This window comes from Myodes glareolus, chromosome 6, assembly GCF_982192425.1.
Source record: "Myodes glareolus chromosome 6, mMyoGla1.1, whole genome shotgun sequence".
Classification (NCBI taxonomy): Eukaryota; Metazoa; Chordata; class Mammalia; order Rodentia; family Cricetidae; genus Myodes; species Myodes glareolus.
The window spans coordinates 49,822,370-49,850,047 of NC_142031.1; the positions used below are offsets into that span (position 1 = coordinate 49,822,370).

The 27,678-nt window shown below is 39.9% G+C and overlaps 1 protein-coding gene across 1 annotated transcript; it reads right to left on the reverse strand.

The window, feature by feature from the left end:
- Window positions 1-100: 100 nt before the first annotated feature.
- Window positions 101-27,678, reverse strand: LOC125404124 (uncharacterized). Its single transcript, XM_087907216.1, has 6 exons — window positions 27,358-27,678; window positions 25,887-26,241; window positions 18,842-18,941; window positions 10,648-10,774; window positions 10,394-10,451; window positions 101-8,247 (listed from the first exon to the last, which is right to left on the reverse strand). The coding sequence occupies exons 3-6, from the start codon at window positions 18,851-18,853 to the stop codon at window positions 6,615-6,617; spliced, it is 1,830 nt and encodes a 609-aa protein (XP_087763342.1). The 5' UTR covers window positions 18,854-18,941; window positions 25,887-26,241; window positions 27,358-27,678; the 3' UTR covers window positions 101-6,614.

The following is a 27,678-nucleotide window of genomic DNA, read 5'->3' on the forward strand; positions in this document are numbered from 1 at the left end:
CTGGTCATAGCGAGGATAGACCAAAGGATTCAACCTTGGGACATGATCATGCTTGTTAGCGCTCCCAGAATTTTGAAATAATAACTTCAACACGATGATATTCCCCAGAGTAACAAATTCACTCATTTATTTCAGTTCTTGAGTGTGGATTTTTTTTTGGCATGTACATCAGAGCACATCATATGTGATTGGTGCACTAGGAAGCCAGATGATGATATTGTATCCCCTAGAACTTGAGTCACAGACTGTTGTGAGCCACCATGCATATGCTGTGGTCCTCTGAAAGAGAAGTCTGTGCTCTTAAATACTGAGGCATCTTTCCATCCCTTATTCACACTGTCCATATAACAGAAGTAAAGAGTAAAATTCACAAATATCTTATTCAGGAGTCTAATAAATTTGGTCTCTAAACATGACCATCAAAGATGTTCTTCATATGAAAATGTCTTGATTAATCTTAGTCATATTTTGAGAGACTGTCCTTCTAGCTAAGTAATTTCCCTCATGGGGATTTCCAAAGTGCCCCCATGAAAATAATAATCACAGCTTAACTTGTTGATCATCTAATCCCCACATGGAGATGGAGGAAGGCATTAAATTGTCAACCATTATGGGTCAGCCCAGAGAGGAATGTTTGCTGAGAAAGTCTGTTTCCCAAGATAACCTGTCTTCCTTGGACAAATAATTTCAGTAAGGAAGATGATCCAACTTCCTCATTCCCATACCCCTCCTATAAAGGTTCAGGCAATTTTCTCCCATTGCACAGCTTCCCGACACAGCAGGAATTTAGGTGCCACTTGCTATATATCCCAATGACTAGTGTCCTCTGTTTGAAGTTAAACACCGGCCTCTTTTCAGACTTCTGTCTCCTGCACCCTAAAATCTAGCGAATTGAAAACAGTATTTTTTGGGCTCTGAAGAAGTCCATCCTGTAAAATGATTAATTCCTGATTAATTACTCCTTCATGCAATTTCCACTACTTGGAGAAGCATAAAGCAAACGAAACAATGCAATCCCAAGCCCTTGATTCTTTGTAGGACTCTCAAAGCACAAGCCCAAGAGAGCTTTTCAAAAAGTCTCTCTCTCTCTCTCTCTCTCTCTCTCTCTCTCTCTCTCTGCCTCAGAAATTGTTAGTGCAAAAGGAAAAAAACTAACTTAAAGTTTGCCAAGTGCTGTTGGTTGCAAGAGGTCATGGGGATACATAGCGGTGACAACCAGTGTTTAACAAGCTGAGCTACCTGCAGAGCCCCACTTGGCAAAGCTGTAAGGTTGATTGTAAATGATTGGTTGTTTTCTGTCAATAACTTTCTTGGGTACCACTACTATACCTTCCTAATAAGAACAGTTGTGGGGTTTTTTCCACAGCCCTTTGGTGGTATGTTGTACACTTATTGGGCACACATATAGCTGTGGATTGCCAGGAAGTTGACTTTTGCTTAATCTATATAATTTTGATAAACAGAAACAATAGGATAGTTTACAGTACTCAGACTGACAGAGGAGTCTCAGTCACAAAGACAGTCTTTTACACAAACAGCTAAGTTTGGAATTTAGAGTAGATTCAAAGGAGGCTGGTTGCCCTTAAAGACGAATATTTGTTGCTCCTAGAGACAAACACATGAGGTCATTTTCCCAGCTGTTTTGCTGATTAAAGGTCGGGATAGAAGCAACTTTTTTAGACATAACTGTCTCAGTAATTGATTTTTTGCAGAGTCCCAGTCAATTGTTTACCATCCGGGAACCCTCACCAACTTAGAGCTACATGCAAGGGTCAATGCACCATCGCTAGCCTAAGAGAAATTACGTGACTTATTTTGTATTGGGAGAATGGGCCGGGCCCTGAAAACGTCAGTTATCACTGTCCTGAGTCTGGCTGTGAGAGGAGCAGCAGTGGTAAGGAGAGAGATGGCTGTGCGGAGCTCTGTGAGAGCTGCTGCAGAAATGAGCCAAGTGTGTTCATGTGCTGACCTCATGAGAGACGAAGAAGCAGAAGTGTGAGGGAGAGTGGGGAGTGGGAATAGCGGAGAAGTATGTGTGTGAGAGCTAGGGAAAGAGCCTCGGCTTCATAAGAAACCATGTGAAGAGCTGTGTGAGAGAGTATGAAGGAATGGTGCGACGTGCTGTATGCTGAGAGAGCTGTGTAAATGGGATGTACAGACGTGTAAATGAGCTATGTAAATGAGATGTACAGCCATGTAAATAAGTTATGTAAATGAGATGTAAGCCATGTAAATGAGCTATGTAAATGAGAGGTAAGCCATGTAAATGAGCTATGTAAATGAGATGTACAGCTGTGTAAATGAGCTTTGTAAATGAGGCGTATAGCTATGGCTGGGTGGAGATTTGTCTGTGTGAAGACAAGGAAGAGGAAGTTGTACAGAAGAGATGTAACAGAGAAATGTATGTAAAAGACAGATGTGTAGCCATGTGAAAATAGGTATGTATGGCCGTGTAGGAGAGAGATGTATATATGTAAAGAGAGACGTATATCGGTATATGGAGATATGTAGCTGTGTGCAGACAGAATGAGTCAGAGAGCATTTTTAAGACTCGTTAAAAGAATGTGTTCCCTTATTTTTCCCGTTAGATAGAAAAAGTCTAGCTCTCCAATAGATAGACATTTATTTCCAAAAACCCTAAGATAAGAATATTCCTAAGCCCTCACTACTCTGAGGCATTTTTTTTTTTTTGTTACCCTGGAGCTGGCCTTCCCTGATCTGTTAAAAATTCTCTCCATGATGAGGAATTTTGGCCCACTCTCACAAAGGGAACAATCCAATCCTCTCATCCTTTCATATCATTTTAAAAACGTCATGTATTAACCAAACACACACACACACACACACACACACACACACACACACACACACACACTCTGAGGAGTTTTTTTTCTTGGGGAGTATAGCCTAATGCCAAAGCTTGTATTTACCTTATGTCAGGCATGGCATAGGGTTCTGTACTAAAAAAAAATGTAAGATCACAAATGTGATGACAGATCCAGCTCTAAAGCAGCCCAGATCCAGCTCTAAAGAAGACTACCAACAGAGCACACCCTCCACAATAGTCTGGACTCAGTGCGAACAATGTTCCATGTGCCTTTTCACCACAGCAAGAACGTGGCCCGGAACAGAGTTGTTTGCCAGGAGAGTACAGGGTTGGGGACCTTGTGCAGCACAGCACAATGACAGTGCTCTGGGAAGGAGAAAAGCAATAGGTATCCTCTAGGGTAGTCCTGTTGGCACAGTGCCAGGGGAACGTCAAAGCTGCAGAGGCACAGTCTCTGCTATGTCCTAAACAACAACTTAAAATTTCAGGAGCTCTGGATACATTCACTCTTTCCTGCCTCTAGTGGATCATGGTGTCCTGTGGGACTAAAATCAGCAGAAATGAATGTCGGACGGGACCAACACAATACATCTCTCAGCTTCTACACTGGGTTCAAACCCAGCTGCAATGGTGAGGCTTTCTGAACATTTGATGAAAAAAGTAAAAGAATCCCTGATTGATGAAAAAGACATATGGTTTGAATATTCCTGATTGGAGATCCTGAGGCCAAAATCAATGCAGTTGGGGTAGAAGGAATTCTGAGTTCTCTCCAGATCCAGGAATGAGAAGGAGGGCCTGCTATGCAAACACAATAGTCTGGAATGGGACCTTTTCACACCTTATACTTAAACCTATCCATCTCCTTGTTCGGCTGTGTGTTTTGGTTTTTTGAATCAGGGTCTCTATATTATGGAGCTGGACTAGTCTAAAACACGCAATGTAGTCTAGGCTAGCTTGGAGTTCATATCACCTACCTCTGCCTCCAAACCATCGGGATAAAAGGCTTCATCTACCATGTCCTACTCAATCATTTTATAAAAAGAAAATTAGAATGCCAACAAGAGAATACAATTACTAAATGCACAGAAAAATGAAATTACATGGCAATTTTCATCAAATGTCAATAAATTATTCAAGAGTAATAAAGCGGATACTAGATGTTAAGCAAAGGATAGCCAGACTTCAACACACAGCTCCAGAGAAGCTAGGTAACAAGGAGGACCAAAGAGGAATGTACAGATCACCCCGGGAAGGGAAATTAGATGAGATCTCCTGGGTAAACTGGGGGTGAGGTGGGGCAGTAAAGGGGAGAGGATGGGGGATGAGAACATGAGGGAAGGATGCTTGAGATCTGGGGACAGAGTGGGAGAGCAATGAAAGAGATATCTTGATAGAGAGAGCCATTATGGGGTTAGGGAGAAACCTGGTACTAGGGAAACTCCCAGGAATCCATAAGGATGACTCCATCAATAGTTGAGAGGGTGCCTAAACTGGTCTCTCCCTGTGATCAGATTGGTTAATATCTAAAGAGTCGTCACAGAACCTTCATCTAGTAATTGAGGGAACCAGGTGCAGAGATCCACAACCAACTACCAGGCCAAACATCAGGAAGCCAGTCGAGGAGAGGAAGGAGGGAATATATGAGCAAGGCAGGTCAAGATCATGAAGGGGAAATCCGCAGAGACAACAGAACTAACCTTGTGGAAACTCACGAACCCTAGAATGACAGCTGTGGAGCCTCCATGGGACCAAACTAGTCCCTCTACATGTGGGAGACAGTTGTGTAGCTTGCTGTGAGGGTCCCTCAGGAGTGGGGCCAGGATCTATCCCTGGTACATGATCTATCTAGCTTGTTGGAGCCCATTCCCTATTGTGGAAGGCCATGCTCAGCCTTAATGCAGGGGGAAGGGCTTGGTTCTGCCCAACTTAATGTGCCAGATTCTGTTGACTCCCTTTGGGAGAAGTGAATGGGGGTTGGGCTTGGGGGGAACAAGGGGTGGGTAGGAGGAGTGGTTGGAGGGAGAACTGTGCTTAGAATGTAAAATGAAATTAATAAAAATAAAAAGATAAATGTCCAGACACTTTCTAGATGTACTCGAAACCAAAACCAAAAAAAGAAAGAAAGAAATTCTTCTCTCATACCATATATTCTGACAACAGTTTCCCTGCCTCAGTTCCTCACAGCTCCTTCTCACCTCCCCTGTGCCACATTCTTAAATGTCTTAAAGATTAGGCTTCTTTATCACAAATTGTCCTTACTAAATGTTTACTTTGAAAAAGAATAGAACTTTCTTTCCCTCTTAATTAAAAAAAAAAAGAGATGAAGAAATTTTTTGGCCCCCAAATAGGAGTGATGTCTACATATACAAGAAAAACTCATTCACAAGCCTCTCAAGACAGAACTGACAAAGAGGTCCTTACCTAGTGATGAGGTAGACACCTAAGAATTTAACTCTGGTAGCTTGCCATGCCTTCTATTGCTTCTGCCGTAAATAAAGTTATTTCAACACCTTTATATTCACCAGAGGGACAATATTATCTACACATGCATTAAGGTACAATAAGCGAGGTGACCTGAGTCTGCAGGGCAGGCGTATCTTCCAGGTTCTGGTGTATCTTTATCTTGTGTATCTTTCTTGTGTATCTACACAATCTCGTGCAGACTTGTACGTACACAAGAGGGAGCTATGGAGCAGCCTGAAATGCAAGCCGTATCTCAGCAGTGAAAGGAGGCAGGAAAAGGGGAAAGGTGCTCAAGGGCAGGTGTCATGGGTCATTAATTTAGCATCAATCTCCAAGATCTAACTGGGTTGTTGTAAGAGTGCTCACCTGGGTGAATAAAACTCGTGTACGGTAAAACTCTGATTCTCTCAGCTGCCACTGCCTTTTATATGTTGATCCCGAGGACCTCCTGCAGTTTCTAACTTTTGTCTGTCTCGATTCCCCTGTGGTTCTACATAAACTTATGGGGCTGCAGAAGGATTATGAAAAACTATTTCCTTACTTATGGCTAAAATAGTATAGAACCACAACAAACTGTCAAAATAAATAAAAGCATCAGTAAAAACTGAAAAAGAAAACTCCAATTCTTTACTTGAAGAATACTGAGAATACGAACTGCACAGTTTCCATGAATGTAGTTGATGATGAGATGGTGACTGTGTAAAGGTTAAAAGCACTCACTGCTTTGAATCCTAGTACTGAGCTCACTCACCTCACAACTGCTTCTAATTCAAGTTCCTGGGGATCCTACACCCTTTTCTGACTCCAGGTTCTTACATGCATGGGCACACAAACACAACAGACTGACAGAAACTATAAACTTTGGGGGAAAAAATTCTACATAAATGATAACCAGAAAATGCTTAGTCACATAAGTCTAATTACCAAGAAGACTTTTCTACCATATGTATGTATGTATGTGTGTGTGTGTATACATATATATATGTATATATCTATCAACTGTTTAATATGACAACTCTTACAAAAGTTAAATTACTAAGGCAGAAAAAGGATTTTTCACAATGCTTACATGCATAAGTCTTCATTCTTGAGTGAATTCTTTCATGGCTGGAATGATCATAAAGTTGAAGGAACAGTTTCCTACATGCATTACACGGAAACCCTTTCTCTCCGGTGTGAATTCTTTCATGAGCAATATGGTAAGAGGAACTAGTGAAGGATTTTCCACAGGTTTTCCATGCATAAAGCTTCTCTCCAGTGTGAATTCTTCCATGAGAATTGCAGCAGCTGAAATTGGCAAACGTTCTCTACAATGTTTACATGTTTAAGGTTTCTCTCCAGCATGAGCCCTTTCATGCTTGTTACGATAACCAGAACTGGTGAAGGCTTTTCCACAATGCTTACACGTGTAAGGCTTCTCTCCAGTGTGAATTTTTTCATGACTGTTACGAGAACTCAAAATGGCAAAGGTCTTGCCACAGTGCTTACACGCATAAGGTTTCTCTCCAGTGTGACCCCTTTCATGAGCACTACACCAAATAGAACTGATAAAGGCTTTTCCACAATGCTTACACACATAAGGCTTCTCTCCAGTATGAAGTTTTTCATGAGTGTTACGAGAACTCAAAATGGCAAAGGTCTTGCCACAGTGCTTACACGCGTAAGGCTGCTCTCCAGTGTGAATTCTTTCATGAATATTACGATAACTGGCTTGGGAGAAGGCTTTTCCACAGTGCTTACATGCGTAAGGCTTCTCTCCAGTGTGACTTCTCTCATGAGTGATAAGAGAACCCAAAATGACAAATGTTTTGCCACAGTACTTACATGCATAAGGTTTCTCTCCAGTGTGAATTCTTTCATGAACATTACGATAACTGCAATTGTTGAAAGCTTTTCCACAGTGTTTACATGTGTAAGGCTTCTCCCCAGTGTGACTTCTTTCATGAGTGATACATCCAGTCAAACTGGCAAAGGTTTTGCCACAATGCTTACATGCGTAAGGTTTCTCTCCGGTGTGAATTCTTTCATGAATACTACAAGAAGTGGGACTAATGAAGCTTTTCCCACAATGTTTACATGCATAAATCTTCTCTCCAGTGTGAATTTTCTCATGACAGTTACGAGACCTCAAAATGGCAAAGGTTTTGCCACAGTGCTTACATGAGTAAGGTTTCTCTCCAGTGTGAATTCGTTCATGAATGCTACAATAACTGGAACTTCTGAAGGCTTTTCCACAGTGCTTACACATGTAAGGCTTCTCTCCGTTGTGACCTCTCTCATGAGTGTTGCACCAGCTAGAACTGGTGAAGGCTTTTCCACACTGCTTACATGCATAAGGCTTCTCTCCAGTGTGAGTTACTTTATGTTTCTCAAAACACGAAGCATACTTAAATGCTTTCCCACATTGTTTACAAACGTATTTTTTCTCTCCAATATGACTTTTTTCAGGGATGGTAAGGTCACTGGAATCAATGAAGGCTTCTTCTTCGCTGTGGCTATGAGCAAACGATTTCACTTCTGTATAGATTCCATCACCTTCTGCACTACATGTATATCTCCTTACTATTTTCCCATTGAGTTTATCTCCACATTGTGTTCTCTTGTGAGGCTGATTAGAAGGGAGATTCCTAAAGGCTTCCTTACACTGTTGATTCTTATAAGATTTCTCTCTGGGAAAAGTGTCAAGTACCTGAAGTGATTCAGAATGACTGGTATTTTTCCAATGTTTCTGATGTATAAAAGACTCCTTACAGTGAGACTGTTTCCCTCTAGCTTGGTTTCTGAGATATACATGTGAGAATGAATGACCAATGATGCTTCTTACATGCAATTGGCTTTCATATCCTGTTATTATAGGAGGCATGTCTTCATTAACCATATTCATTAGAATTGGCTGAAGGTTGTCATCACACTGAATATTATATTCATATCTACAATTTTTCTCAACCAACTGAGTTCTGCAAGAAATGAGAAGACAATTACTTTAAAAAAGGGGAAACGTTGAAGAGAGAGTTCATGTGGTCTTCTATAACTTTACTATTAGAGGCTGTAGCATAATGCCTCCAATGTTGAGGACAGTGTAACCACTTGTGAAATCCATCATCTGTAAAGAAGCAGAGAGTTGATTATGAAGGTGGCAGGATGGTGGTGGTGGTGCACACCTTTAATCAAGCACTAAAGAGGCAGAGGTGGGCAGAATTCTGTGAGTTCAGTATCAGCCTGATTTACAGTGCTAATTCCAGGACTGCTAGGGCTAAAAAGAGAGGAATCCTGTCTCAAAAAACCAAAATCAAAAACCAAAATCAAACAAACACATGCAGGAGCTGTATCATAGTTTTGGAGGTTAAGAGCAATTTTCGCTGTTCCAATAGACCAGGGTTTTATCACCAACATTTATGTGGAGAACTCACAAATTCCTGTTAGTCTTGAGTTGAAGGATCTATTGGGGTCTTCTGGCCACCACAAATCTTTTTACCATAAGAAGTGTACAACGTATACATATGCATACACATAAAATAATTAATGGATATAAATGGAGTAAACATCCAGTCACAGGTCTTGGCATTAAGAGAAAATTATGACAATCACGTAAAGTTGTGGAACACTGTGGCATTTGGCATTCTACATCCTCAACCTGTGTTGAGGTTGTAATCAACCAGAAGCATCAAGGGTCATGAGAGAATAGGGACCCTTCAATGAGAAAATGACTCAAAAACACTAGGCTGTAAACAAGTCTTTGGGAGCATTTTCTCAGTCCTGATTCATGAGGGAGAGCTTAGATGATAGTGGGACGTGTGCCCCTGGACAGGTGGGTATGAGTTTTATAAGAAAGATACCTCAGGAATCCATGAGGAGCAAGCTAGTAAGTAACATTCCCCCATGGTCTCTAGTTCTATCCCAACCTCCAGGTTCCTGCCTACTCTGAGCCCCTGTCCTGCCTTTCCTTGTTGTATTGTAACATGGAAGTGTAAGTCAAAATAAACCCCATTGCTTCCAAAGATGAGTTTGGTCATGGTGATTATCAAAGGAACAAAGAGGACTCTCAAACAGAAATTGGTTACCAGGTTCATGGGGGCATTCATTTACCAGAGCTGACCACGTGGCTTTTAGGTCTGTGAAAATGTCTGGAAACTTAGGTTAGCTGAACTTAGTCACTGAGTGTGAGAATAAAGAGCTGTCCCAGGAGCTCAGAGGCCAGGAATGCTGACAGTAACGATGGAAGTCTGACTTCTATGCTTTTAGGAATGATGGAAGGTACCTCAAAGGCTCTACTGGGGCAGTTCCTGTGATATCTCATAAGAACCTGTGTTTTCCAATGTTATAGTGTGATTTATATTGTGAGATTAAGAGTATTTAGGGAGAAACTAGCCATGAACGGTTCCAGATTAATAGTGTGGGGTGTGTGTGTGTGTGTGTGTGTGTGTGTGTGTGTTGTGTTGACAAGAGGTGAAGGGGGTCTAGTTAGTTTCCATCAACTTGACAGAAGCTAGTAGACACATCTGAGAAGAGGAAACACCAAAGGAGAAAGTGGCTGTACCAGACTGACAGTTAGATATGTCCATAGAGACGTCTCCTGATTACTATGGGTGTTGTCCTATAGGGGGTGGGCCGGGGTTGAAGGGAGGTGGCTGAGTAAGGGATGAGCACACAGTACACAGCATCCTCCATCACCTCTGCTTCAGTTCCTGCTCTGCTTCCCTTTATTATGGACTTGTGACAAGGAAGGGTAAGTAAACATGAGCTCCACCTCAGAGTTGCTTTTTCTCACAGCAAAAACAGAGGGAACAAACACACCCCTTTCTATTCAAAGCCTCAAAAGAGTATACAGAATGATTCTGAATAATTTTAAATACAACAGAAAGATTTTGTGTAGCAAACTCTTGGAAAAGCTCTTTCAGATTAATGTTCCAGCACATGTTAGTGATATTCACAGATTACAGATACAGATTACACAAACAGGCAATGAGATAATTCAATGTTCTGCTATAGGAATTTGGGGTTAGATACAATGTACAATTAGATATGGATCATTTAGTAGGTTCTCGGACATCATCTCACTCGTAAATGTTAGATATCAATTGCTTCCTATTGAGTATAATTTACCTCAGACTTCTGCAGAGATCTTTGTAGTTCTCTTCAATGTTTTGTTCTAGTCCTTTTTCTAAAAGTAAACCCAAAAAATTCATTATAATATCTTCAATATTAAAAAATATTACAATCCCACTCTTAAGACACAGGCATGCTTACTAAATTCACCACATGTTCAATTCAAGGATCCAAATCACAACACTATACACACAAACTGGAAACAGTTGCTCTCTGATTGAATAAGCAATGGGAACAAGTTGTGTTTTTACCTATGGACATAAGGTTCAAAAGTGTCTCCCCCATCACATCTCTGTAGAGCATCTTTTGACTGGAATCCAACAAAGCCCACTCTCCCGGGGTAAATTTCACAGCCACATCCTCGAAGGACACGGACTCCTGAAACAGAGCACATACTATATGGTTACCTGTAACTGCGGGCTGACACTACACAGAATCACCGAGCACTGCGGATTCTGAGGACACTTCTAAGTGATGATGTCAATAAAGGTTAATTCCGAGACACCTGTAGAATGCTATCTTGAATTCTTATTGTAAAAAAAGGCAGATTCACAGTCCCTGTTAGGATCCTGCTGCTGAGATGAGAACCCATGACCAAGGCAGCTATTATAAAAGACATCAACTAATCTGGGCTTCTTTACCCTTTTAGAGGGTTGGTCCATGATTATGACAGGAAGCAGACAGGCATGGAGCTAGAAGAGTGCCTGCATGTTTTACTCCTGGAAAAGGCAGCAGACAAAAAGACAGACATAGTGCCAGGAATGAGCTTTTAAACCTCAAAGGACACCCCCAGTGACATACCTCCTACACTGAGACAACATTTCCTAATAGTTTCCAATGAGTTTCACTAAGAACTAAAGTTTCAAATGCATGAGCCTATGGGGCGAGGTACACACACACACACACACACACTTGGGATGAAGCACTTTGTGAACTATATAGGGATTACATTAGTGGAAGGAGTGAGCTGAGAAACTACACAACTACACTATTTGTGATTGGGTGTGATGTGACCAGCCCCTCCACTGTTGTGCCTTTAATGAACTGCACCCTTCAGTTCTGCTTTCAGTCACATTACCCAGAGTCATTTATGACAGCCAGATGAAAAGCCCGATTCAAGCAGTAGATTTTTTAAAAACTTGAACCTTTGTTGTAAGTAAAACTAACAGGTCCTCTGTTGGCATTAGAACTTGTTTTGGAAGGAACATGGAAGAACCGGCAAGAAAATTCTCTCTAGATAAAAATAAAACAAAACAACCCGAGAACACATAGAATACAAAGCTGAATGAATCAGTCAGGGAGACACGTACAGGACAAAACTGCTAAAAATAAATGCCTACAGCAGAGACAAGTGTCAGGAAGGTTCAGTGGGAAGTGAAGATTTAGTCAGGAACTAGAGTACGAGCCATTCCTGTGTTACTGAAGTCAAGAATATAACTTCGTTCTTCTGTACATCAGAGAGCTTGAAATGAACTTGAAAGCAAAGATTGTCAAGTCCTTGGTAGAAGAAAAGAATATAAGCAAGTTAAAATTTTCAACAAAGAGAGCTGCTATCAGAGATAACAAGATTAATAGTAGCCATTGGGACAAGTGTAAAGCAGGCAGCTGAGCACATGGAACTCCATTGGCATGGTCTCTTCACACAGTCCTCTCTGAACAATGAACTTAGGGATCTGTGGGTGTCCTTCCCAGAAGAATTATCTTTGGTGTGTTGTGTCTATGTCTGCTTTAAAAATAGCAACAAGTTACTTCTTTTAGTTATGCCTCAGTAACTCCTCATTGCATTCAAATACTTTTGGAAAACATAGGATATATGGGAAATAAGCTGATTTGAAATGAAGTAGTTTGAGGTGTATGTGCAATAGCGCAAAGTGTTCTCAGAGGAATGCTCAGGAAGAATTTTTCTTTTAATGTTTTCACAACTTCCTCTTCCAAATAAGTTGGCCTGCACAGTTCTGTGGTGTAGGAAGTCCTTCTGTCTATGTGTTGCATTCATTGCTTAATAAAGGAACTGCTTTGGGCCTATAGCAGAGCTATAGGGGAACAGAGCTAGGTGGGGAAAACTAAACAGAATGCTGGGAGGAAGAAGTTCTCCAGAGTCAGAGAAGGATGCCATGGAGCCACCAGAGTCAGACATGCTGAATCTTTGCAGGTAAGCCACAGTCATGTGGCCATAAACAGATGAATAGAAATGGGTTGAATTAATATAAAAGTTAGCCAATGAAAAGCTAAAAATAATGGGCCAAGCAGTGATTTAATTAATACAGTTTCTATGTGAATATTTCAGGTGTAAGCTAGCCGGGCAGCTAGGAACCAACAAGCAACCCCTCCAACAGTTCTAAACTCAGATGACTATGGAAAATGCATGCTCAATTAACAAGGCTTACCAAATGTAATCCTGTTGGTTCAAACATTGAATCTTTTGTGCATGCTGTGTCTTTTAGCAACCAAATCCTTCTTCTTTCAAAGCCCCCAGGATGACTGACACCTTTGAATACCCTCTCTCATGAAGCCTGTGGACACCTTTCATCACATATTTTTGGCCTGTAGTACGTCTTTGCTTAGAATAAATTTACCCTCTCTAAACTGGAATACCATGCCTAGACCCCAACAACCAATTATAAACTCAGTAAACAGTCACATGGAGGAAATAAATTCGCCTCTCTAACTGTTAAAAATTTCCATAAGTATTTTCTGCCCAATTTCCATTACGGCTCATCAAACCAATCAGTTGGGTCAAAAACAATCACCAACCTGAGGTTTCCATGTCCTACAATATAGGTTAATAGAGGATTCACCATCTCTGCTTTATTTTTCACCAGAGATGGATAAGAAATCAATAGAAAATACGAGAAAAGTAGAATAATAGGTGATCCTGCCAAATCATAAACAATGTGGAACTCCTCAGTTTCAATTTAACACAAATTCTCTGGCCTAAGTTTCCAGCCACATAGAACTCATGGGACGTGTTTAGGTTTTCCCTTCTCTTTTGCTTTTTCTTCCTGTGTGAATTAGAGCAACATCAGTTGGAAAGAACTTATTTCTTATTGACTTTATACCACAGCAGTACATGAATAGTAACTGTCTATGTTAACCATAAACATTATAGTCTTATAGAAGGTCATTGAACAAAGACACAATGGAAAAACCAGTATTCTTATTGAGATGGAACCCAATTTCCCCTAAATATTCTACAATGCACATATACAAATTTAAAAATCCCACAAGCACATTGGATTGTGTCAGTCAAAATTTCGGCAGAATGGGATTGGTCCTCAAGAAGGCCACCCTTAGCTAAGAAGGTATGGGCACCTGACATCTTTGTAAAGATGAAGAATCACTTTTTCCTCAGAAATGAAGCCACTAGTAGGATGACCACACCCTCGGGATGGCCATACACATTTGGATAATACTGACTGAACTCTGTGGATTATAAAACAAAATAAAACAGGTGGCAAAAGACATATAAAAGAAAGGTGTGCTGGTTGTGTTCGTAGGGGTGAGATATGATTAAAATATATCACTAACAGAGAGTGATAATAAACATATTCAAGCTTGTCTTTTCGTAAGCTACTGGAGGCATGTGAGTGGTCAGAGCCCATTGCTAAGGACCTCCAAAGGCCAGCCTCTTCCCAGAGTATACTGTTAACTGCCATAAAGACCAGCCCCAGCCCTGCCAGACATAGGCAGTCAAGCTCTGCTCTACAGAGTAATCAATCCTCACTCTGGAAATCTTTACCCTGGAAAGCTCCACCTCCAAGAAATGCTATATATATAAACCCTGTCTTTTGCTCAGTTCTCTCCTGCTTCTCACCTGAGCTGAGGCAGCCACCCTCCTGGGTTTTGCCTTGCAATGAATCTGTTGTGTGGTTTGTTTTGAAGTGTGACTTTGTATTGTTCCTTGTGTCCTGACATAGGATATCTTTCCCTTCAGAGCTCTAACACTTGCCATGGGGAATAAGCCCCCCATCAGAACTATAGCACTTCCACTGGGAAAGCCTTGTTGCTCAGAACTGTAACGCTTATACTTTTAATAACCAAACAATAAATCATATGTCTATAGGGCTGGGATACAAGCAAGCAGGTGAAAAGCTTGCCATGCAAGCCTGAAGACCTCAAACCCTGTCAAGGATGCGTGGCAAAGTGAATACTTACGATTGGTGGTGGATTAAATCGCTGCAATTAGCAACCAAATCAGTGTGAGCTTGCTTCAAAAGTGAAAAGAGAATTACTATTTCATCAAACTATACATTTTCCTGCATATCATAGAAACAGTTCATATTCTATAACAGATACATACACTCATGATCATTGCTGCTCTAGTCCCAATAACTAGAAAAAGAAATCAGTCTGAATGCCCATAAGCTGATGTCGGGGGGGCTTCCCCTTTCTGAATGAAGACAGAGGAGTGGGTGGGGAGGGAGGCAAGTGGGAGGTGGTGGGAGGTAATAGATGAGAGAAGAAAGTAGAAACTGTGGTCAGTATGTAAAACAAATGAAAAAATTGTTAATTAAATAAAATTAAAAATAAAGCAGCTGAGCAGTGGTGGCACACTCTTTTAATCCCAAGACTTGGGAGGCAAAGACAGGCAGATCTTTGTGAGTTCGAGGCAAGCCTGGTCTACAAAGTGAGTTCCAGGATAGCAAGGGCTGCACAGAGAAACCCTGTCTCAAAAAACTAAAAGAATAAAGTTGACAGATCCCTTTTATCCATTCAAACATAGGACATAAAATCATCTTTAGTTGATTTGTAAACACTACACATTCCATACTTGTGTTAATGCAGATATGTATGCTACAGTCAAAAGTTCGTATGTTTTCCAAATAAAAGAACCAAACATCAATGAAGAAAAGACAATCATTTCAGGTGATACAGGCTCACAAATGGCTCCATTGCAGTTTTCTCAAAAATCTGCATCCAGAACAACTTCAAAGCAGCTAGCTGAGATGGTCTAGTCTTAAAGACTACTTCAGCCAGGACGTTAAGACACAGTGACTGGACATAGAAATAATACAGCTAGCTCCCCAGGACTTAACCATTATCCATTTTTCTCAGAGTCACCTAAAGATACCATTGCTGCCAAATGACAGGAAATAATTTTAAGAACATGACACTCACATTCCCAAGAGGTGGAATTAGTGGGTTTTGGTCTTTTGGTGAATTACAGACGCTTGTCATTGCAAGCTGTTATCAGTTATAGTCAGGGAGGAAACTAAACAATGGAGGTAAGATTAAGGGCTTCCTTTTTTCTTCCTTCCTTCCTTCCTTCCTTCCTTCCTTCCTTCCTTCCTTTCTTCCTTTCCTTCTCTCTCTCTCTCTCTCTCTCTCTCTCTCTCTCTTTCTTTTGTCCATCCTTCTTTCTCTCCTATCTAGTGAAAAAATAAGGCAGGGAATATAGGAATGACAGGATAAAAGGGTAGATTATTGAATCTACTTTTATGCTTAAAAGCAACTACTAATCTCAAATATTTTACACTGGTATGGATTTCTGTATATCCATACAAATTTAAGGTTATTTTTGTTATAATATACTGTACATATGTTTCTACTCTTCTTTAAGATATTGAAGTATGCAGCTCATTTTAAAATGTAATGTAAAGTTAATGTTTAGTTCTTAAAGCTATTATTGCAAACTATTTAGGATTATTAAGAAATGCAGGTTAATAGTTATTCATCTATAACAATCAAACATGTAGTCATGTTAGGTGTGTTTTCAGGGTTAAACAGAGATATATTTTAGATAGATAGGTGGTCTTCAAACACTTCAGAGATCTACAGAATATGGCATTTAAGATGTTTTAATAACATAAAACTTTTCATGATAGTGAGATATGTATGCTCCTGGCAGTACCAATTTACTTCAGTGAAGATGACGGACATTAAAGAAACTCATATGGAGTTTGCTTTCAACATGACAAAGCTAGCCACTAAGAAAGAAACTTTCCTTGCCTCAATTACTGACAGTATGTCTAAACTGGACAAGCAGAACACAATGAAAGTCTACTGCTAAGCCTTGCCAAGACAAAGTAGGATAGTTCCTCAAAATTCCTGATTCACAGAACAGTCTGTCAGACTGTCTGGGTCTATAGGCTGAAGACAGATGCCCCATGATTGCAGAGGAAACTTGGGTGACTGTCCAGGCAGCCAGCTGTGTCTGCCATTTCTATGGTTTTGGAATTTGCTTTTTCTGCACTTCCTGTTTACTCAGGAAATAGTTTAGCCTTCCCTGGTCACTGATGGAATTGAAGACTAGATAGTTACAGTTTTACAGTTTTCCTCATTACCAATCAGAAAAGAAACTCACAAAAGGGAAGTAAAGTTCATAAAGGTTAAGAGACATAAAAGCTTAAGTTGTTTGTCTAAGAAAATGTTTTAAGGTCTAAAAAGATATTTTAGGTTTGTAATACAAATTATGGTAGAAAGTTTAGGTACAAAAGTTTGGGCTCACCAAGATAGGATAGATAATAGAGTATTTTTTCCAAAGTTGTCAAATAAAAATAAAATGGACATTATGAATGTAATTCTTACCTATATAGTATACAGTTTAACTCGGTTAGAGTTAAAGCCTCTCCTTTTTTATTTTAAACAAGAAGGGGAAGTATTGGAGGTATCTGATCATACTGTATGTGAAGACGTGTCTCTCTGTTCTTCCTTACTTGCCTCAGGCACTTCGGATTGGTTTAATAAAGAGATGAATGGCAAATAGCTAGGCAGAAGAAGATAGGTCAAACTTTCGTGCACAGACGGGAACTCTGGGAAGAATCTGAGGGGTGGGGGATTCACCAATCAGATGCAGAGGAAGTCAGACATACAGAGGAAAAGTAACGAGCCACATGGTAGAATGTAACTAATATAAACAGATTAATTTTAAGAGCTAGTTGAGAACAAACCTAAGCTAATGCCAAGCTTTCATAATTAATAAGAAGTCTCTGTGTCATAACTTGGGAGCTGGTGCTCCAGAGAAAGACCAGCTAAAGGTACAGGTACACATCAGAATCCCACTCAGCAGAGAAGAAAACCAAAATGGAATTTGCAGGAAAAGGAATGTAACTGAAAATGTAATTCTAACAAACCATGTAACCTAAGCACGCAAAGTTAAATGCTGTCTGTATTTCCTTTATATGGTTCTATGTCTGATCTGATACCCATATGTTTCAAAACTGGATGAGTATCTATAGAGACCATGGAAAAGAAACATTTCATGAGATCTGTGGGTGGGCAGGCGTGGTGCAGGGACAGCAGAATGCGTGGGATGTGTAGATAGTGCGCTGAGCATAGGACTGAAAAGGACAAAACAAGCATGGGAATGTGAGGAGGAGTTTTGAATATCAAGGTTTAGTTATAAAGTGATTTCCAGCCCAGTCTTCTGTTACACAAGTATCACTGTCTTTTAAAAAAAAAAAAAAAAGGATAATCCAGCAGGGAGGTGTAAACCTGTCATCTCAGAATATGAGGCAGAGGAGAATGATGTGTGAGTACAAGGCTAGCCTAGTGTGTACCAGGAGTTCTTGTGTTATACAGGGAAACCCTGTCGCCAAAACCAAAATGAAATAGAGAAATGACAATAAATATTACTATAAATTAAAAGGAAAATCAATGTAAATGCGCACAAAAGTGTAATGAATTCATTATAAATGTAAAGCACACGGAAGTCAACTATGCAGCACAACCTAGACTCAGCATCACTAACCCAGAAGCCCAGCAAGATCTGTGTTGAGACGAGTTCATGGCAAAGACTCACTAAGTGCTAAGGATTACAAAGAAGCAGCTTCGCAAGGACAGTGGCTCAAGGCGGCCTGCAGGGTGCACACTTCAAGAGAACATGGGCGCAGCACTGCCATCTCCAGACTCCACCTCCACGGGGCTGCATAGCACCAGGGGAAACTTCAGGGGCTGGCGAGAAAGGCCTCCAAAGCAGCAAGTGTTGTAAATTACAGCCTCGGTCTCAAACCCTCAAAAATTGCTGAGGTGTCTATTAAGGTATCAAAGAGAATGTTGGCTGCCAGTCCACCTGTTACAGCGTCCTCCGGACTGGCATACCCCACTCCTACCCTAAACTCTGTGACCCAGTGATTAGGCTGGGTTTTCCTTTCCCCAGCTTCTCTGATTCTATATAATTCAGCCATTTTAGCTACTATGGTATCTTGGCCTTTCTGCCTCTTGGCCACTTGATACCCTGCTCTCCTTTCTCTCTTCTGTTTGTCTCTTGCTTTTCCTACTCTCTCTCCTAACATGATCCAATTAATTCTGGATCACTCCAGATGTCCCTGGCTGCTCGCTCTCTCTCTTTCTCTCTGTCTCTCTCTGTCTCTGTCTTTGTCTCTCCCCCTCCCTCCACATATTTACAATAAACCATCTCCTCTACCATATATGGCAGCAGTCATGTCCTCTTCTATTTTTCATTCACCCCCCCCCAGGGATTTCAGAAGCCCAGGGCACACTCACCATTCTGTGCATCTGATGTGTCTAGGTGTCCACCTGAGGATGCCAGAAGTCAGCAGGACACAAAGTCACCCAAAACAGGTGCTCAGGAGAATACCCTTTTCTAAGAAAAAGAAAGCAAAATATAAAGCTCCAAGTAGATTCCAACACAGCAACCATATATAGGGCTTGATAGGCAACCTCAAACATTAGGGATGAGGCAAAAGTCAATGACTTTCTCTCATTTCATTTTCAATATATTCATTCTCTGCCAATATAAAACTTAAAACACACCAACGAGGGAATACAATTACTCAATGGATGGCCAAAATAGGCATACATGGCGGGAGTACTCCACTTGGATTCTGAGTTATGAAAAGCATCTCTTGAATTTCAGAAAAGGTTTTCTTTGCCCAATGTCATGAAGAAAACCTCCAGTCACTAAATTACACCCAAACCTCAGGATCTCACAGACTGCTAAAAGTAAAATAAAATAAAAATTCACAATGGCCATTCTTTAGTGATGATACAAAGATACTAAGTGACTTAACCTTGGGACCTCATCCTGGCTGGTATTGCTTCCAGGGCCATGAAACAACTCCTTCAACACCACAATAGTCATTAGACAAATAATGTCACTCACATGAACATTAAGACTTATTTCATTTCATGTGTATGGATTTTTTTTTCTTTTTTCAGGTACATCAGTGCACTTCATATGTGTTTGGTGCCAAGAGAAGCCAGAAGACATTACATTCCCTGAAAGTAGAGTCATAGACTGTGTGAGTAGATTCTGGGAATCAAACATGGTTCTCTGGAAAAGAAATCTATGCTCTTAACTGCTGACCCATCTCTCCATCCCTTATTCTCATCAAGATTTTAACAGAAATAAACAGTAAAATTCACCAATACTTTCTTTAGGCATCTATCAAATTGGGTCTCAAAACATGACCATTATAGATGCTCTGCATATGAAAGGGAGTGTTTTTGGCCAATTTTAGCAATAATGTATGTGTGTGCACACATGTACACACATACACACACACACAACAAAACTACCACTACCATCAAAGGAACAACAAAAACAAATTAAAAAGAATTAACAGGGCTGAGGAGCTAGATCAGAGGTTAAGAGCACTGGCTACCCTTCCAGAGGTCCTTTGTTCAATTCTCAGCAACCACACGGTGGCTCACAATCATTTGTAATGAGGTCTAGTGCCCTCTTCTGGCATGCAGGTATACATGCAGGAGAAACATTGGATACATACTAAATAAATAAATAAATAAATATTTTTTAAAAAAAAAATCAACAAGCACTGCTGGTTGATATCAATGGTCTGAATTCCCCCAATAAAAACACACAAACTAACAGGATGGGTGTGGAAACAGGGTCTGTCTGCTGCTTCCAGGAAATGCACCTCAACATCAAGGATAGACATCACCTCCAGGAAAAGTGATGGAACAGATTATTCCAAGAAAATGGACCCAAAAGTAAGCCAGTGTAGCCATTTTAATATATGACAAAATAGACTTCAAACTAAAACTAATCAAAAGAGACAGGAAAGGACACTCAAAGGACATTTCTATTCCTAACATCTATTTCCCCAAAACAAGGACATCTAAGTTTGTTTAAACAAACAAACAGAAACAGAAACACTGCTACAGCTTAATTGACCCATTGACTCTTACACAATAATAGTGAGAGACTTCACTATTCCACTCCCACCAATATACAGATCATCCACATAAAGCTAAGCAGAGAAATGCTGGATCTAACTCACAGTATAAACTAAATGAACTAAAGAAATACAAAACATCTCATCCAAATACAAAAGAATATACCTTATACTTAAGACCTCATGGAACTCTGCAAAATGATCACATATTTAGGCACAGAGTAAGTCTACTGAGAAAGAACAAAACTGAAATATAACCCTGCATTTTATCTAAGCATCATGAAGTGAAACTGAGTATCAACAAGAGAAACCATAGAAAACTTTACTCCATGGGATGTGAACAACGAACTACAGAATAAACAATTATATGGATAAAATTATACAATTTACATTAATAAAAATAGGTCAAGACAGAAATTCACAAATGAAAGACTCTCTAGAATTTCATGAATAAGAGAATACACAAAATGCACAGACTTAGGGAAGGCAATGATGGCATTTCTAAGACGCACGTTCATCACACAGATTGCCTACATACAAAAGAAACCCAAACAGATCTCAAGAATAACTTAACAATACACTTGGACTATCAAGAAGAAATCACACTCAAAATGAGTAGAAGACAATATGTAATCATACTCATGGCTGAAATCAATAAAATACAACCAATAAACAATACAAAAATCAGTAAAATAAAGAGTTTTCTCACTAAAAAAATATGAGATTGGCAGACCCTTATCCAATTTAACTAAAAAGCACAGAGAAGAACAACATTAACACAATTAAAAATGAAAAGAGATTCAAGAAATATCTGATAAAATCCAACAACCCTTCATTGGGGTGGGAGGTCCTTCTGTCTATGTGCTGCTTTTACTGGTTAATGAATAAAGAAACTGCTTTGATCCTATAGCACAGCAGGGCAGAACAGAGCTAGGTGGGGAAAACTAAACTGAATGTTGGGAAAAAGAAGGCAGAGTAGGGAGAAGCCATGTAATCCTGCTGAAGACAGATGCTGGAACTTTACCCAGTTAGCCACAGCCCCGTAGCAATACACAGATTAATAGAAATGGGTTAAATTAAGATGTAAGAGTTAGCCAATAAGAAACTAGAGCTAATAGGCCAAGCAGTGATTTAATTAATACAGTTGCTGTGTGATTATTTCGGGAGTCTGAGCGGCTTCCTACTGTACTTCATGATAAAAATCCAGGAGAAATTAGGGATTCAAGGAGCATGTTCAACATAATAAAGGCATTTTACAGTGATCCCAGGAACAGCAAGGACTTAGATGAAGGAAAGACAATTGTACAACCCAAAACAAGACAAAGTTGTTCACTCTCTCTACACCATTTTATGTGGTCCATTTTTTAAATAACTTATTTTATGTGCATTGGTGTGAGTGTGTCAGATCCCCAGGAACAGAGTTACAGACAGTTGTGAGCTGCCATGTGGGTGCTGGGAACTGAACCTGGGTTCTCTGGAAGAACAACAAGTGCTGTCAAGCACTGAGCCATTTCTCCAGTTCGTGGTCCATTTTTCTTTTAACTATGTTGTTTGAGTTCCTGATATTTAGTTGCTTTGTTTTTAATTTGATATATATTCCAGCCACAAATCCTCTGTCATATGTATACCTTACAAAGATTTTCTATGGAATGCCTCTCTTCTCAGTTCCTTTCCTTTGTTGTCCACAAACATTTCAGTAGGAGGTGACTTCAGTAGAATCTTGCAAAACAGGATAAATATATATGCATATAACCAGTTTATACTGGGATATATATATATATATCCCAGTATATATACTGGGATAGTACTGTTTATGTGATATGAATGAACAAGGAGGAAATACTGGAGGCTGAAGGTTTAAATATGGATGAAAACAGCATAGAGGAAAGTAGGGTTAGGAAGTGGGTTAAAGAAAGCTACATATGTATTTTAAAAGCCTTCTGAAACACCACTAGCTTGTAAGCTACTTAAAAATACCTTTATGGGGGAACAGCAGAGCATCTCCATGAAGCCCTTGCTCTCCTGGAACTCTGCCTTTCTGTGTAGATCAGATTTTGAACTCTGCATGTAGGAAAGCAGTCTAACCACAAACCCACAAAGCTCTGAACAAGCAGCTATCACCACACATTAGAGAAAAACGCTGGTCCCAAAATCCATAAGTGACTAAATAAAATGTCAGTGTCAGGCACAGGTCACTGGTCAGAGAGGGTTCCACAAAAACGATATAGCCTATTGTTATTGCTATTGGTTGCCCAGAAAAGTAAGATGATAAAATCCTATTGCTAAAGACACAAGACATGTTGATTGCACGACACAGAGAAATCAATCACGAACTGACCAGGAAAGTTCCAGGTGCCTATCTTTCATAGTGTTGAAATATACTATGAAACCAGGGTATCCTGAGGTAGACTGGAATGCTACAAAATAGATGCCAGACAAGATACGCCAATAGGAAAGAATGTTGATGGAGCTAAGCAACTGTTGCCAGTAAGATTTCAGGCCTGTTCCACAGAAAGGAAAACATACCTGGTACTTTCAGAGTCAAAACCCATGGCTAGGGAAGTCATTAGTTCTCTTTCTACACCACTCTTGTAGGTGCTAGGATTTCAATCATGAGCCACTATGATTAGCAACACCTAATACTTTTCTTCCCTTCAATAATAGTCTCACAACTGTTCTACACAATCCCTACTATGGAGCTATTTTTTCTGTAGAAGAAATAAAGTTGGGTCATATATTCAATTGTTCTGTCACTGCCCGCTAACCGGTGTATACACACACACACATACACACACACACACACACACACACACACACACACACACACACACCACTCTTGAGTAACTGATCTTTAAATTGAAATTTGTAATGATAGTTTGTAAGCTTTTATGTGTAACACCTTTATTGCAATAAACTAGGTTTTGCTTAATTTTCTTTAAGCATTATTTTAATTAAAGCAATATTAATTTCAGAAGAGGAAAATGTCTGCTGAGTCATCCGTCTCCCTTGGGCAAATGATTTCAGGAGAGAAGGACTACATACAAACACAACCCAGGAAGTAGCATCAACTTCTTCATTCCCAAGTCCCTTCCCATGTACTATAAAGAGTCCCAGACAGCTTGCTCCCAGTGCACAGCAGGAAAATCAGTGTCATTTGCTGTCTGTGTTCATGACCAGTGTTGTCTGCTGAGATCAGGCTCTGGTCTCTTTCCACCACAACACAGCTCAGCTTCTACACAGGATTCAACCCCAGCGGCAGTGATGAAGCTTCATGAATATCCATGCACCTCAGTGGACATTTGAAAAAGGGAAGTAACAGCATCTCTGACTGTCTAAAGATACATAAAACCTAGATATTCCCGATTCAAGATCCTAATGCCAAACTCAATACAGTTGGGTAATTAATATCCTTAAAAGGGATAAGGGTAGAAGGAATAATGGGATTGAGGGAATCCCTATGTCTGTGCAGACATGGAACAGAAATGGGCCTGCTCTGCAAACACAAGGGTGTGGAATGAGGTAAACACATTTGAGGTTTTTTTTTTTACACCTCAAGCTTCAACTTATCCATTTTCTAATGATTTTTAATTAAAGTATAATTTAACTGCTGTATACTTTACTAAACCTTGACAGTGAATGATTTTAAATAAACTTAAGACTTGATTTTTTAATTAGAGATATGACTTATCTACTGGAAACTATAAGCAATTATTTTGAAGAAATGTAATGCCTGGGGTTTATGTTTTAAGGATATTAATTACTTAAGGAAGTCTGAGATCACAGGGATAAGTCATTTTCTCAATCTTTATATTTTAGGAATCACGGAGACTAAAGGATCATCTCTGAGGTGAGGGCCTTGTTGACAATAATGAAATTGTACCCCTGAATAGAGGTTACTATGTCTTAAAAGAAACAAGAACATTTTAGACTCTTTATAGCCTCAGATCTGAGACTATGACTAACTTAATAACATATTGACTAATGGTTTATCTAACTATTATAAAAAGGAAGCTTTAATTATACTATGAACTAAAAGAAATTTAGGCCAACCCGGAAGTTTTAATTAAAAGATCACTTTATTATAAGCCAAATTGTAGAATGGAAACTATATAAAAACACAAGTACAAGAAAACACTACATATACACACGTATCTCCAAGATCATTTTAAAGACAAGATATTGTAATATTTTGCAGTTGTAGCTTAGGCTATTGTTTAGAACTTAGATTATATTTTATTAGCATTACCTATCCTGAATCGAAAGCCTGTCCTTTAGAAAACATGGTTATAATCTGAGTAGAACACCTTGATGTCAAAGACATGCATAGAGCCTAATCTCAAAATTGTTAAGGTTTAAGTACATAGAACAGACATCAGCTTTCTATTGAAATTATTTTTTTTCCTGTTAATTTAAATTGGACAAGACCAGAACTTGGAAAAACCTGTCACTAAAGAGGAGTCTTACTTTTTATGAGTTAAAATTTATCTTAGAAATATTAATTATTGCTAGCTTAATAATTAAGAGCATAGACAATTTTATTTAGTTAGAAACAACTGATTTCTAGTTGATTTGATATTATATAATTTACATAATTTAATAACTGCCTAAGACAAATATGAACACTGCAGTTTTCGAGATCAGGGGATAAAAGACACAAGGAGAAAGAGATTACCCTTATTGAGAAGCAGCTCAATTCCACACAGTATTCTACAATGCAATTATCGAACTCAAAATCCAGCACTTTAGATCACGTCAGTCAAAACCCTGAGCAGAATGGGATTGGTCTTCAAGAAGCCAATCCCCCTCCCCCCGCCCCAGTTAAGAAGGTATCAGCAACTAGTGACTGGGGGGGGTGGGTGCAGAGTTATTTTTCCTCTGGAATGTGATCACTAGTAGGTTGTCCATGCCCTGTGGATGGCCACACACACTTGGACAGCACTAAGTGAACCCATGAGTTATAGGAAAGAAAGAAAAAAGAAAAGAAGGAAGAAAGGGAGGGAGGAAAGGAGGGAGGAAGAAGGAAGAAAGGAACAAATAAAGGCAGACAATAAAAACAAAAGACACACAAAATTAAGTTTCAGGTATGTTTACGGTGTACAGGCTAAATATGATTAACATATATCACTTTTATGTAGGACATTTCCAGTAATAAAAATATATTTAAAAGTTTTGCTCAGCTTTTTAATAACAAAATAACAAAACAGATGTCCACAGAGCTAGAAAACAGTTAAGCCGGTGAAAAGCTTGCCCTGCAACCCTGAAGACCTCAAACCCTATTGAGGATGTGTGCAAAAGTGAATTCATATGCACTATTAATGAGAGTTTAAAGTGCTGGAATTAAGCAAATCAACATGCGCCTGCCTCAAAAGTAAAAAATAGAAATAGCATCTCACCAAGACAAACCTCTCTGGGCTTCTCCTGAAAAGAGTCCACACACTACAACGGAGATGCGGCACATAAATATAATGACTTCCACTCCGCAATGAAGAAAACTGAAGTGAAAGTCCCAGCAGATGGGTGGTAATGGCAACGTAATTACACTGAGTCAGGTAACCAGAGCCCACAAAGTAAGGGACGGTGATGCAAGACTTTCATCTCAGAATGCATGAAGCAGAGAAGGGCGATCTCTGAGTTCAAGGTTAGGCTAGTCAACACAAGGAGATCCAGGGCTACAGAAAGAAAAACCCTACTGCCAAAAACAAAACAAAACAAAACAGATCCTACTAGCCAAGCAGTGATGAAGAAACCCTGTCTCCGAAAGAAAAAAAAAAAGAAAAGGAAAAAAGAAAAATATCAATTACAAATTAATTGAGTATCAAAATAACTACACATAATAAATTTATAAGTGTATCCCACACTCAAGCCAATGTTCAAATAAAACACTTTTTTTTCCTACTAGGTAGAAAGTACACTTGTCTTTCTCTCAGATGAATATTCTGAAGCTTGCGAATGGTCAGAAATTACACTACCTACATAAACCAACTATCCAGAGGCAAAGAGAAAGAGATGAAATATTAATTTTTTTCTCCAAGGACTGCAAACGTGAAAATAACCTGTTAGAAAATTGACACTCATTAGGCCGGGCGGTGGTGGCCCACGCCTTTAAATCCCAGGGACTCGGGAGGCAGGGACAGGTGAATCTCTGTGAGTTCGAGGCCAGCCTGGTGTACAAGAGCTAGTTCCTGGACAGAGCCCAAAGCTACAAAATAACCCTGTCTCGAAAAACCAAAAAAAAAAAAAGATAAAAAAGAAAATTGACACTCGCAATCCCTTCTGTTTAAAGCCGCGCACAGCAAACATACAATGCCAATTCCATACAGCTCTTTTCGAGCTTCACTGGGCTTTTCGGCAAAGTTGGAGAAAACTTTTCAAAATTTCAAAATTCTTAAAAGATCACTGCAAAACAAAAAAATGAAACAAATTGACATTTCTCTCTTCAGACTGGTAATTCTGGTCATCTGCAGTTAGGAGAACAATTAAAAATTCTTACAGTTATCATTTTAAAAAATGGAAGAAAAGGGCAAACACCATACAGGATGAGGTAGGTGTTAAGGCAGTTTGGTGGGAAACTTCTCTAATAGCAAGGAGCATGGGAAACAATTTAAGGGAGACCAGATGGGAGAGGAAAGGGAAGGTGAGACGAAAGAACTCCAAGGCGATGGCGTGCAAAAAACAAACAAACAAACAAAAAACAACCGAAAGAACAGACAAACAAACACAACGTAAATCAGCCCAAACAGAAGCTCAAGAGAAGGGAAACTGCAAGGACCAAGCAGGTCCCTCCACAGCGCAGTCTGGACACAGCATCACCAACCGCCAGCGCTGCAGAACCTGTGTAGGCGCAGGTTCACTGTAAGGACTCACCCAAGAGTGCTGGGATTGCGATGAAGCAACTTCACCAAGACAGAAGAGCGTGGGACGCGAGGCTCTAGGCTCCCTGCGGGGTGCACACTTCAGGCACAGGTGGGCACAGGCATTGCTGAGCCAGACTCCGCCTTCCACTGGACTGCACGGCACCCCGAGAATTCCAGCAGCCAAAAGCGCACTCACCGTTCCGTGCTTCTGACGTGGCTAGGTGTCCTCCCAAAGAGGACTACACTCAGCAGAAAACACGGTCACCCAAAACAGGTCTTCCAAGGATCCCGCGTAATAAGCAAAGCGAAAAAAAAAGAAAAAGAAAAAGAA

Coding starts and splice junctions, on each gene's coding strand:
- LOC125404124 (XM_087907216.1), bottom strand. Junction 10,452..10,647: donor TTTGAACCTTATGTCCATAG/GTAAAAACACAA, acceptor GTTTACTTTTAG/AAAAAGGACTAGAACAAAAC. Junction 8,248..10,393: donor GATCTCTGCAGAAGTCTGAG/GTAAATTATACT, acceptor CATTTCTTGCAG/AACTCAGTTGGTTGAGAAAA.